At 43.3% G+C, this 13,786-nt stretch overlaps 1 protein-coding gene across 5 annotated transcripts in view; it reads left to right on the top strand.

Moving 5' to 3' along the window:
• Window positions 1-13,314, top strand: part of FEZ1 (fasciculation and elongation protein zeta 1) — a 39,148-nt gene extending 25,834 nt beyond the window's left edge. For all 5 annotated transcript variants that reach the window (XM_081037887.1, XM_081037883.1, XM_081037885.1 and 2 more), the window contains 6 exons: window positions 1,758-1,926; window positions 4,709-4,980; window positions 5,919-5,999; window positions 7,428-7,503; window positions 10,881-10,946; window positions 12,962-13,314. In XM_081037887.1, coding sequence (XP_080894013.1) covers window positions 1,758-1,926; window positions 4,709-4,980; window positions 5,919-5,999; window positions 7,428-7,503; window positions 10,881-10,946; window positions 12,962-12,978 — 681 coding nt within the window. In that variant the 3' untranslated portion in view covers window positions 12,979-13,314. The remainder of the gene's footprint in view (window positions 1-1,757; window positions 1,927-4,708; window positions 4,981-5,918; window positions 6,000-7,427; window positions 7,504-10,880; window positions 10,947-12,961) is intronic.
• Window positions 13,315-13,786: the final 472 nt, after the last annotated feature.

Below are 13,786 nucleotides of genomic sequence, written 5' to 3'. Positions count from 1 at the left end.
GACACTTGAGTTGGGTGGGCTCCGCGTTTGATAATAGCCAGCGACAGACCCGATGTTTACTGGCTTCACTTCCTGCTAAGCCTTTCATTATAATTCATTGTGCTTGGAGTCAAGACACTGGAACAAGGGTCCCAAATACCCGTTCTTCCAAAAATAGAAGTGGCAGATGAGGTTTTTGTGTGATGGATATATTCTCTTATTTCATAGAACATAAACTCCTTTTGAGCCTCCCAAAAGGAGTCTTAGAGACACTTGTGTCTCTTTGTTTCTTAAAAAAAAAAAAAAAAAAAAAAAAATGATCTAGTGCTTCACATTTGATTGAATTCATTATATTTTAGTTTTAGTAATTTATTACGGAGGGAGGACAATGTTAGTTCTCTGGATTCCTTATTCGACCTTTTAATCAACAAATATTTATGGGTGGTTCTTTTGAGCAAGCACCATAAAAATTTTTTCACAAAGTAATTCTGTAAAAGCTCCACTGGGAGCCTTTGGTGCCAAAAAGCGCTTTTCAATAAAAGGACCTCTTTTGTATCTGTGGTAAAAGGTGGGCTACAAACAGGTGAGGATCAAGAGATGGAAGGGAAACAGATAGAAAAGAATAGGGACAACTTTAATTTAAAAAAGAGAAGAAAAGAATAAGGGCTAACAGTTATCCTTGTGAAGTTTAGGGGAATTACAATTCAGTGAGACAAATGCAATGATAAATACTCTGAGAGAAAGAGAAACTCGGCCATAAAATTCTAAACGGGGTCCTGTCATTTGGTTGCATTCTATGAATGGCTTTTAATAGTCAAAGACTGAGTGTTCCCTAAATTTGTGAGTAGAGATGAGAAGGCTTGGGAATAAAACCGCGATTGTTCTAAAGGAGGGTACCCAAAGTTCTCTTATCCTGGGTTCAGCCTAACATGAAGAAACCCCCTTTAAAGACCACAGTCCAGTGGCCTTGGAGCCGAGTGCATCTCAGCATCATGAACAGACAAAGGCATAAATCAGATCATGGTTGTGACCAGACTCATCTACGGAGTCCTTTCAGAAGTAGTCTTTGCTTATTCCGCTTTTTTTAATGTGGAAACAATTAATGTGCAAGAGTTCACCCTTATTCCTTTTGGCAGTTATCTAATTTTCCTCTCACTTCTAGGAGTGTCTCCTACCAACAGTCTAGATTAGAGCTGGATTTCTTATCTGTTTTCTGCTCTCCAGACCCTGCCTATCCTTTTATTACTTTATTATGTTTATTTTCACTCGTTGTCAGGCAACTGTAGTTCCTTGTCTAAGTGAATTCTGGAGAAACAGCCATTTCCCTCTATGTAAAAAAATCCCCTCCCCGTCTTGAGTTGTTCTAGGAACACTTTGGTTTTTTCCAGTCATATGCATTGTGACAATTAATGGACTGGGTTTTGTGTTAAAGTGGGGTGGATAAAATATCTTCCCACTTAGAAATAAAGTGCTCAGCAAATTGAAGTAAATGTTCCCTTCCAGGCAGCTCTGCTTCATTTCCTGAAAGAGTCGTTTATTTCCAATAAAGCACTCATCGAAATGGTGTTCTTGGAAGAAGCTTTACATTAAAGAAAGAGTGTGTGTAAGCCTTTGGTCAGATCTATTTTTATTATTATTCAATATTTATTAAGTAACAATATTGCTTTAGGAGTTTCACAGACAGCAAATTAGAAATGTCCTTATCTGATCAAAATTCAAGCCAGAATGTCCCTCCAGCAAGAGAACGGTGTTAACAGCCTCTTGTGTACCCTCTGCAGGTAATTGAGGAGATTGAGGAAATGATGCAGAACTCTCCAGACCCTGAGGAGGAAGAGGAGGTTCTGGAAGAGGAGGATGGGGCTGAAACCTCTTCCCAGGCGGACTCCGTCCTCCTGCAGGAGATGCAGGCCTTGACCCAGACCTTCAACAACAACTGGTCCTACGAAGGTGAGGGCCCCGGGGGTCGACTTGCCAAGGATTACCCCTATTCTGCCAGGCACGTGGAACCTCGCATCTAGGGAGGTGGCAACACCTTTCTTTTTGGGCATCAGAAGAGACATCAGCATTTTTTGGAGGGGAGAAAAGGCAGTCGAGCAAAATTAAAATGGTAAAACTAACCAGAGAACAAGACTAAAGCAGACTAAGTAGAAAAAAATCTGAACCTACTATTCAAAACGATGCTACCATAAAATTAATGAAAAAGAACTTCAAAAAGTACTACTACTGCTACTACTACTACTATTACTACTACTACTAATAGCAGCTCATATTTTTGGAGAGCTTGCTATGTGCCAGACCCTGTTCTACGATTTTCTACGCATATTCTCATTTCATTCCCATACCAGCCCCATTGGGATTGAGCTGACTATTCTGAGAGGTTAAGTGACAGGCTCGAGGCCACTGTTGTGAAACTATAATTTAAAACAAAATCTTCTCACCCAGAAAATGTCTCCATGGAATTAGAGGAGAAAGAAAACAATTTTATTATTGAATAAGCATTAAGTCAGAATGGAATGCACAGCACAGGCAACCGGCCGAAGGGACTGCAGAATCAGAAAGAAAGCTCACTCTTGACTAGAGCTAAGTGTATACAACCCATTGCATTAAATAGGTTTTACAATTGGGAGTCAGGTGACAAGTCAGCCTGTTATTTTCCTTCACGATTACTTTTCAGTGCAGTGACTTCCTGGATCCTCAAGGATACATTCCTGAGTCCTAACACCAGCAAGAGGCTGATTTACTATTACAAAGATTGACACTCATGTGAAAAGGACAGAGAAAGAATTCTGAAAGAAAAGGGAGGGGAGGGAGAGGGAAAGCCTCCTCCCTGATGTTCAACAGGGCGAACCTAGCTTCTTATTTTACATTTGCATTTCTCTTCATACCACACACAAGTGGGAAAGGGTAGAGCCAAATCTGATGCCAGGTAGGTTCACTCCAGAATCCACACTCTTAATCTGTGTATCATAGTGATTCTCTGACACAGGTTTGTAATAAGTATGATTGTGCAAAAAGGAGGTGGGTGAGGAAGGAAATGCAAAGATGTAACACAGCAGAGGCAAATATGGAGTATAAAATCCATCCATCCACCTGTCGGGATGATAAAGCTCTTGTTGCAGGAGGGGCCACGCCCCCGGGGAGTAGATTCATGGGAGGTGGGATGACGGGGATTTAGGAACAAGGAAAGAGAAGGAGGGTGGGTCAGGGTATAAAGATCAAAACACGGATTAGGACAGTGGTAAACATGGAAGCATGATCTGAAGAACTACGTGGGAAAGTGACACTGGGGCTGTGAGGCTCAGAAGCAGGGTGGGGGCAAGCAGAGGCCCTGTGCAGAGGGACGGAGCGTGCTTGGCTGAGATGCTGCATTCACAGCTGCCCCAATCAGCCCGTTCTCAGCCACACAAAGGTCCCAAACAGAAACGCTTTCAGCAAGAGACTCGGGGGAAAAATAGCTGAAATGCAGAGTGAAATGGCAAAAACAGAAGGAGGAGGACCGCTTCCACAGAACAAGATAAAGGGGAAAGTTGAACTAAGTCAGCAAATATCCGGGCCAAGCAGAAACAAAAAGGAAAAGGAAAATGGATTCCAAGGCAGAATCAGAAGATGTCATAGAAAGGGATGCATTTGCCAAGCTGCTTTCTGAATCCATTTTAAGTGAAGAAAGCTTAGGGGACAGGAATTTAAAATAAACTTATGCGTATCTCATGATCTCAGGTTCCCTTTCCTTTTCTCTGACAGGAGCAGACCACTCTGTCCCAACTAGCCAGGGGTCAGTTTTCACTCCATGTTTTCCCACATTTTTCTCCCCCAAGTCAAGTTGTTGTCCTTTCAGTCTTAGTTGTGGAGGGCGCAGCCCAGCTCCAGGTCCAGTTGCCATTGCTAATTGCAGGGGGCACAGCCCACCATCCCTTGCGGGAGTCGAACTGGCAACCTTGTGGTTGAGAGGACGCGCTCCAACCAACTGAGCCATCTGGCCATCTTGGAGCTCAGCGGCAGCTCAGCTCAAGGTGCCATGTTCAATCTTAGTTGCAGGGGGCAGAGCCCACCATCCCTTGTGGGACTCGAGGAATCGAACTGGCAACCTTGTGGTTGAGAGCCCACTGGCCCATGTGGGAATCAAACCGGCAGCCTTCGGAGTTGGGGGCACGGAGCTCTAACCACCTGAGCCACCGGGCCGGCCCTCCCACATATTTTTGAATACAGGCATTGCCACACAGGACAAGAGGCGTAAGGAAGGCCTCCAATGGCTCTGCTTTTGCTGTCGGCTATGTTTTGAGCAGTTCTTGGGAATAAACACCACCCTCCATTGCTCTTCAGCACAGATGCCAAAAACGTCCTCTTTCTGTTTCCCCCGATTCTTGATTCATTTCATATGAGGAATATTATAGAAACAGAAGAAAAAGTGGAAGACAGAACAGGGGATCAGGAAGCCACATGTCCATTCACACACGTTTTTTGTGGACAGAGTCCACTGGCTTCCTTGGAGGCTGTTTCTTCTTCCGCCTTCATTTCCCCGAGAGTGATGCCCTCTTCTGCAGATGATATACTGTCCCCACCTATTCTGGCATGCACCTAACTTGTGAAGGTCTTTCCTGGCTCTTTGAGGAGTTGGAAGGGGTCTCCTATGGAGGGGCAGTCCCATCTCAAGTGGCAGCAGTGCCAGGAGCCTCTGCAGTGGGAGGTGGATTGGACATGGGTGTCACGTGTGGATGGTCTTCCCCTACAGGACTGAGACACATGTCTGGGTCTGAGCTGACTGAGCTGCTGGACCAGGTGGAGGGTGCCATCCGAGACTTCTCAGAGGAGCTGGTGCAACAGCTGGCCCGCCGGGATGAGCTGGAATTTGAGAAGGAAGTGAAGAACTCCTTCATCACAGTACTTATTGAGGTTCAGAACAAGCAGAAGGAGCAACGAGAACTGATGAAAAAGAGGCGGAAAGAGAAAGGGCTGAGCCTGCAGAGCAGCCGCATAGAGAAGGGGAACCAGATGCCTCTCAAGGTATGTGAACAACCCAGCGGGAAGCCTGGGTGTGTCCCACCTCAAACCCTCACCACTTCAGGTCCCAATACCAACCCTACAAAAGACTCAGAAACAGGCCTGTACTGAGTAGTGACCAATCAGGACACTGTGGGGCATAAAGCGGGAGTAGATGCTACCTGTCTCCTCTCTTCCCCTGGAGGACTCAGGTGAAGACATGAGAAACTCATTGACTATGTTCTCTTAGTCAAGATCTTAGAAAGTGGGGTGAAGGCTTTTAGGCTAGAGAGGAGCTGTGCTTTGGGTCAGAACCCCTGCTACTCACAGAGCTTAGAGTCCTACCTCTTTAGGATGGCGGTGGGGTGTTTCAGGATTGAAAATTACGACACCTTATTGTTATATTAACAGGATTCTTTAGACCAGTGGTTCCGAATCAGGAAAGTTCAGCCAAATCATCTAAGGAGATTTTTTCCAAATGCCTTTGCCTTGGCTCTATCCCAGACCTACTGGATTGGGCCAAGGCATGTGCATTGTCCCAGAAAAGGACAGTTGCTTTACGTCTGCCCTTCCCACTGGGTGGACATCTTGTTTTCTTCTCTAAGATATTTGAATCATCATCTGTCCACATTTTACTGTATTGCTTTATTTTCCTATTTATACAATGGAGGCAGAAATGAGGAAACCTGGGGAGTGCAGGGGCATCTTGCTGCCTTGAGGGCCTCACTAAGATAAGAGTCTTTGAGACGCTACTATTTATTCTTGCAAAGCTCAGGCTTATATTTTGGTGTGTCTCTTAGCCCAGGTCTTACATTTACGTTCTAGTCACAGAATCCTAGGGCAGGTATCTGGGCAGTGTGGTAGCTGATGGGTCTGGGTGGTTGAGGGAGGACGCACAAGTCCCTGGGGTGATGACCTTGGAGCAGGAAGCCTCTTCTCTTCTTGAGTCTCTTCTCCCCCAGCGCTTCAGCATGGAAGGCATCTCCAACATTCTGCAGACTGGCATCCGCCAGACTTTTGGCTCCTCAGGAACTGACAAACAGGTACGAGCCATCTCCCTGCTCCCACTGTCCTCCTAGACTCTAGCAACTCGGGCATCCCAGCAGAGCTAGCAGTGGTGATTCAATAGAATTATCCCGGCACTCAGGCCAGGGTGGGGTCCTAGCATTTTCTTCCACTCTGAAGGAAGAACAGGAAGTGTTTTTTAAAAGGTGAATAATTTCTTGAGCTCCAGTATTCTAGGACATGGATAAAACTTAGAACTCAACACTGCTTGTAGACCTACATGTTAACAACATGCATTATAAGGAAGATCCATTTGATGAGTGATCACATCCAAGAGCGTAATTAACTCCGCCACCTTGGGTCACAGCTGACCAGTCCCATCAAGACTGACTGACCCTTCAGCTGCCTGCTCTGACTGTAATCCATGATGTGGCATCTCCTAGTTGTCTCAGTTACTTGCCTGAGAAGCATTTCTGGTCATTTAGACAGTGTTCAAAACTTTTATTGGGTAGCTGTTATGTGCTAAGCTCTGTACCTGAGGTCTTCAGGTACAAAGATGAATAAGTCCTGAGCTCTGTCCTCTGACAGAGTATGCAATGTAACAGAGGGAGCTGGTGTGTAAATGGGTGAGCGTGAAATTGTAGAATAAGTGCACATAAATTGTATATGTGTTTTACATGTGTTTGCAGCTGAATCCTAAGTGTTAGAATTATAGAACTGCAGCATGGAAAGAGATTTTAGAACCATCTAACCCAGTACCTCATTTCACAGTTGTGAGAATGAAGGCTGGGAGAGATTAGGCAAGATTTTCCCAAGGCCACACCACTAGTGTGTGGGAGAGCCAAGTGGCAGAGCCACTAAAATACAAGCCTATGACTTTTGGTCTAGGGGTCTTCTCACTCACCATACCAGGCGCCCTTAGAGCCCTTCCAGGTCTTTCTGGCCGTGTCTTGATATCCCACTGTGCCCTAAAATGATTTTGTTGTAGAAGCACCTTATATCCAGCAGAGGGAGCAAACCCAACATCCGAGACCAAGGGTGTGGTTGAGGTTCTCTCTCCTGTCATTTTGACAAAAGAAAAACCATTCATTCTCAACCTACACTGCAAAGGATAAGAAAATATAATACCCCCTCTTTGCTCTCAGCCAGAATGAGAAAAAGTTCACCAGGACTTTTAAATGACCAAAGGGTTTCTCATGCTGGGAGAATGTAGAAGTTGTAATGGAGGGAAATTTTTCCTGGCTAATATGGTAAAGTCTTAATTTTAAAGAGACATTTCCCAAAGATGAGAAAAAAGGACCTGAAACAGTGGTGTGCAAATTATCATGGGTGTTGTTGAGAATGTCAAATTCGACAGAACCTGTTTTGTAGGGAAAAGCACAATCCCCGTGCAAATTGTCTCATATAGCTTATCCCCAGAGGGCCTGTATCTTACATCTCAAGCCCTACTGCCGTTTGTCTCGTAGTATCTGAACACAGTCATCCCTTATGAGAAGAAAGCCTCCCCTCCATCGGTGGAAGACCTCCAGATGCTGACAAACAGTGAGTTGTTCTCATTCTCGGCGAGATCAGCTGCTGTTTTTCTGTCTTCTTCCCTGTGAGTTGCAGTCCTGGTGCCTCAGGCCTGAGACGTCCAAGAGCAGTTTGAGATAGGTCAAAATGTGCCGCCCAGTATTGCATCCCTTCCCCACTGCACAGGGGTAAAATTAAATATTCTGCAGTGATGCTGGAGTTGTCTTGTCTCTCCCTGGTTCCTGGAAGGGAAGAGATTTGCCAGAAGAAGAGCTGCTGAAAGAGGTTGGGGGGTCCAGCAGGGGGGCTGCACTGTTATGCAGGGACTTTCTGGTTCACCCAGCAATTCTCAAGGCTTTGCATTCTCTGCCTACAACTTGAGGTTGCCACCTAGTCTCAACTAGGGCCCCTGAAGTAGGGAGCTCAGTCTGTGGAACTGGCTGTATTCTTAACTAGAAGTAAAGTTTCTTGAGTAGGGTAAGGAATGGAAAGAATAGAGTCTGGTTTTCCTTTCAGGAAATGACTGCCTCCTCTCCTCCACTTTGGCTCTATTGTCAAATATTAATAAACTTTCTGAGCTATGAGAGAAAACAGTGTGTAATAAAGAGCTTTTGTAGGCAAACTCCCTTTATATAAATCTAACACTATAACCCCCAAAGGGCTGAGGGTACATGGTGTTTAGTCATCAGTGTCAGCTTGATTCTTTTAGGAAGAGAATCCTAGGCTGAGATGTGGTGACAGGCTCAGGGAATCAGGAGACGTCCATCTCCTTGGCAACCGTGCACTGCATTGAGTGACATACTAGCCTGCCCAGCCCACGGCAGGGAATGGGCCAACCTCAGGGCTATTTCGTACCCCAGGGGATTGGAAGAGGAGCTTTATCTATTCAGCTGAGGGAGATAGACGCCTAGTGCTAAAGGGGACCAAACGTTCTCACTTTTATCACTTCGGAAAACTAAAGCAGGAGGTTCTGGTAAACATAAATCCTGCCCGACATCAGTAGATACTGCGTCCTTGAGAATCCAGAATTTTAAATTCAAAGTACATTGGCTTCCTCTTGACTCATTTTAAAGTCCTTTATTTGCATAAATATGTAGTAAGATTTTTTTTTTAAAGAGAGCAGATAGATATGAACTGACATTTATAGGTGTTTGTGTTTTCACAAGTAGTAAGCACTTGGAAAGTAATTTGGACAAATTACAAAGGTTGATAATATGTACTTTATCATGGTCTTAACAAAAGGAGGGCCTCTGACTGTAAGCCATTTATTACAGATGTCCATTTAGGAATTCAGCATGAAATCCTTTCATTTTAATCAAGAAACTGTGGGTCTGTTTACATTTTTCAAGTTCACTTAAAAAATTATAGCTAGAGTGCATCCATCATTTAGAATAATTTGGAAATGTCGAAAAGTGAACAAAGGTAAATAAATACTTCGTCGTCCCCTTGACTGTGGTTACTATTTTGGTGTTTTTTCAGCCATAATAGCTTATGTCTTTTCTATATAGTTGGGATTATACTGGCTATAAAATTTTGTATCATAATTTTAGTCACATCAGTTAACATTTGGTTAACATTCTTTTTATGGCTCTCTCTTCTATCATGTGGATATACCACATTCCAATATTTTATTCCCTTTAAAAGAAAAAAGCTACCATCTTTCCTGAATACCAATTCTCCTGTAGGTTATGAAAGCTCTTTTTTTCTTTTTGGCAAATCCATGTATGGATTTGTGAACAATATCTCCTCTTTGCCCTACTCCTGTATCAAGCATATAGGCCAAAGACCAGCCCTGGGGACTGGACAACTCATATCAATTTTGGATTTTGCAGATCAATTTAGATACATATTGTCTCAGTGCACTTATTGTATTTTATGGCTATCTCCTTGGTGTGGTATCTAGTCTGCACGTGCTCAGTTGCAAAGTATTTCCAGCCTATTCAGTTGAAATGAATATATGTCTAAAAATACAGAAGAAATGAAACAAAAGAAACCAACACGTGGAAGGCCTCCTGTTCAGTCTCTTTTTCTGGACCTGGCTGCTAACTCATGCCACCGTCAGGATTTGTTCTTCACCCACTGATGATTTTTGGAATCAGGTTTCATGACCTTGACTTGAAACTAGGCAAGGTAATCAATGGACAGCAAGGACATGGAAATGGATTGGGGGGGGGGGGTGTCCCTCTATTGTCACAGCTGCCTCCTGACCCTTACAATCAGTGCCTGCTGATCTTTATTGTTTTCTCTGCTTGCAAAAAGTAATACATGCTCACTGAAAAAAGCCAGACACTGGAAATATAAGGTAGAAACCAACATCCCCTATGTTCTCACTCTCAGAGATAACCACTTTTGATAGTTTCATGCACGTTCTTCCAGATATTTTCTATGAATATTAGCATTTATTTAAAAGTTAATACATAATGTTGTGTGGCCTTTTTGCTTCACTGCTAAAGTATGTCTTCTACATATAGAACTCTCTCATTTTTCATTAAGCTATAAACTACTTCATGCAATAGATATACCAGAGTTTATTTAAGGAATTGATTGACGAAGAAATCCCTCTTTTTAATATTATAAACAAGGTCCAGCTACTTTCTTGAAGGATTTTCTACAAAGCTGACTTCTACAATATGAATTATGAATATGAGAAGGTGCTACCTATTTAGCAACAGAGAAAGCTATTTAAAAAGCTTTTATAAAAAGCCTTTATTACAGAATTGTACACCTGAGATCTATGTAACTTTACTAACAATTGTCACCCCAATGAACTCTAATTAAAAAAAAAAAGCCTTTAGGCTTTAATAACTTCCTATTGTTTGCTTCATGTGTAGTCAAGTCCTGTTTCAACAAGAAGTCTATAAGCTCCTTGAGGGTCCCTAAGTCTCTCATTTCCACAAATTCTAGCGCTGTCCCAGGCATAAAATAGAAAATAAATATTTGTTAGATTAAATTCATTTGTTATTAATAAATTGGAGACGAGCAATTTTTCTAATAACGTCTGTTTACATGAGTAGAATGTCTTTAGAGACAGTTTTGTTGGTTATTCAGCAGTGTGACAACTACCATTCTAACATTTAGATTGACAGCATCTGAAAGCTTATTCTTATTTTTAATTTCTTTCTTCATTTATTTTTATGATTATTAAAGACATATACTTAGGAGATGTGGAAATTATAGAAGAGCAAAAAAAAAAGTAAAAGATAAAGAAAATAAAGTCACTGATAGGACACTCTGACTCTTGATATATTCTCCTTCATCATCATGTTGAATGCTAACTCTTGACAGAAGCTTCTAGACTTTTGCTCCATATTCAATTGATGTCTGGTTTCCTTGAATCATTTCTCATTCCCTTTGGATTGGTGGGTTGTTTGGCCCTAGAAATGAACTTTCTCTCTCTCCGTCCCCAGTTCTCTTTGCCATGAAGGAGGATAATGAGAAGGTGCCCACTTTGCTAACGGACTACATTTTAAAAGGTAAGAGCAGCCAAGCCCTCTGGGAGCAAAAGCAGTCCTCTGGGGACCCCGCCCCAGGACTCCTGCTGATGGTGTTACACCCACGGGGCAGCCTTCCAGAGTGTCCACACCAGACCAGACCTGGTAGGGCCAGGAAAAGCAAGTGGACAATTGTGAGGCTCTGGCAGTCATGGGGTTTTGCCTTTGAATGTCGCTGGGAGGCCTGAGAAGGAGATTCCATCACCCCCAAGTCACCAGAGTGACTGTACATGAGGAGCAACCAAACCAACAAAAGACTTATTGTGAAAGTTCTGTGGAGTTAGGCTATTTAGTTGGGAAAAACAAAGCCTAAGGATTCTATTAATAGTTTTCAGTTGCTTATAGGCAACAGATTAGAGTCATGATGAGCTACATCCTTTTATAACATGTTTTTGTTTTATCTTGTATTATGGAAACTTTTAACACATATATAAAAGTAGAGTGAATGGTGTGATGAACTCTTATGTACTTAACACCCTGCTTTAACAATTATTAACACATTGTCAATCATGTATCATTGAAACCCCTTTCCAATTTCTCCCTGTCATATTATTTTGAAGCAAATCCTAATCATCATATTTGTTTCATGCATAAATATTTCAGTATACATTTCTAAAACATAAAGACTCTTTTAAAAAACATAACCACAGTATCATCACAACTAGAAAAATAAAAAATGTCCCAATATCGTTGACTATCCAATCAGTGTTCAGATTTCCCTATCATATTTTTTTCATTTTGTTTGAATCAGGATACAAAGAAGGTCCATCCATTGCAATTGGATAATATGTCTTTTAAGTCTCTTTTAATATATATATAGGTTCCCTTTTCTTTCCTATCATTTTTTGACACTTATTTCTTGGAGAAGCCAGGTTGTTTGCCCTACACACTTGCCTCATTCTGGCCTTTGCCAGGTGGTTGTGGCCTCACAGTTTAATTTAACATGTTCCTCCATTTTTTTGCAGTTGCTGTTAACTGGTAGACCTAGAGGCTTTATCAGATTCAGCCTCAAATTTTCCAATAAGCGCTATATTATTGGTGTGGTTGTAAACTTCCATTAAGAGTCCCATACTCTCTGGTTGTCTTTATTTTTGCGATGTTAATATCAGTGTCAGTCTGCCCTAGCGGCTAAAACAAAATACCACTGCCTAGCTTAAACAACAGAAATTTATGTTCTCACAGTTCTGGAGGCTAGATGTCCATGATGAAAGCGTCTGCAAATTTGGTTTCTAGTGAGGGTTCTCTTCTTGACTTGTAGATGATGGTCTTTCTGTGCTCTGGAGGAAAGAGAGAGAGAATGTTCTTTCCTATCAGATCAGGGCTCCACCCTTATGACCTCATTTGACCTTACTTCCCCAGAGGCACCATCTCCAAATACAGCTGCATAAGGAACAGAGAGATTAATCTTAAATTTCTGCAGGAGAAATTTAGGCTAAACATGGGGAAGAACTTCTGACTCTTAAAGGTTTTAAAAGAGCAGCGAATTTCTCAATAGATGTTTTCAAAGGACGTTTGTAGAAATGGGTTCTACAAGTCTGGGAGCCTGAGGACTAGACTTTACCCCTTGTGATCCACAGAAATGTCAGTGAATTTATAAAACTAGTTAACATTTATTGAGCACTTTCTACTTGCCTCTACTTGCCTTTGGGGTGGGCAAAGGCACAGTTTTTCGTATAAAAGAAGAAATAAGCAAGAGAGGTACAGTAATCACCTTAAGGTCATAGAATTAGAAACTGTGAATCCAGGGTTTGAGCCCAGGCAGCTGGGCACTGGGGACTGCACATTAAATTATTACACCAAACCACCCCCTATCATTAGCTCTTTCTTTTTCTGGACAAAAGACAAGTGGCTGCAGTTATTCCTGGCTGTACACGGGCAGTTCTCTGCTCAGGATGCTGGCGGGAAGCCAGCGTGACGGCTCTAGGCCAGGGCCCCTGGGCAGGCAGGCCTGACCTGCACTGTGCTCTGACCTCTGTCCTCTTCTCTTCTCTTTCCAGTGCTCTGTCCTACCTAACCTTGCCCTTGGGAGCAGCCTTGCAGCGGAGGTCACTGAGCAAGTCATTCCATCACAGGGACTGCATGACACCATGTAACCTCCGACGTGTATTTAAACGTGTAGAGCTTAACCTGGATTAAACATGAGCAATTGCGCGGGGTCCTTTGCTGTTGGCTTCTATTCCTAGTAATCATTGGATGCATGACAAGGGGCAGGACTGGGGACATTGCCTCCTCGCTGCCTATGTTGGAGGAAGGCAGATGCTCTCACCATTCATTATCTAGTCTGGCTCCAGCCCTCAAAACAGCTTACACTCTAAGACTAATTTTGAAATAAATCTTCATTTAATTAATATTCATGTGCTTTGGAGTGTGGTGTCCAGTGGCCCGTTACAAACCCTCCGGAGAAAGGATGTTTAGTTGCCTTCATGTGGTGTCGCGTGGCCTGTGGCAGCGTTTTGGTGTTTCGGGACAGCTAACATGCCCTGTTGTGGTCGTTATGGGGCTGCACGTGGTACAGCTGGAAGGAGGAGGCGCTACATGGGCTCTAAGATGTAGGACCTTGCAAACTGTGGCACTTGCTGCACAAAGTGTTGTAGGAAGTACTGGTTGTGGGGGGAGGGTTGTCAGATGAGCAGGGAGGCTGTGGAGTTAGCAGACAGAAAGTGAGCCTCCAGGAGCAGCCAGGCAGCTGTAGCACCTCCTGTTGAGATGGCCAGATTGGCTCCTGCAGGCCCTCACCAGCACCTCCCCAGGGCCCGGGAGGCTCAGGGCCTGGAGGGAGGCAGCTCTGCTGAGCTGCTGGGGTGTGGGGGATTTGGGCTGCT

This window comes from Rhinolophus hipposideros (assembly GCF_964194185.1).
Source record: "Rhinolophus hipposideros genome assembly, chromosome: 24".
In the NCBI taxonomy this organism is placed as follows: Eukaryota; Metazoa; Chordata; class Mammalia; order Chiroptera; family Rhinolophidae; genus Rhinolophus; species Rhinolophus hipposideros.
The sequence above is the reverse complement of the archived record's forward strand: the minus strand, read 5'-3'. Positions and strand labels throughout refer to the sequence as shown.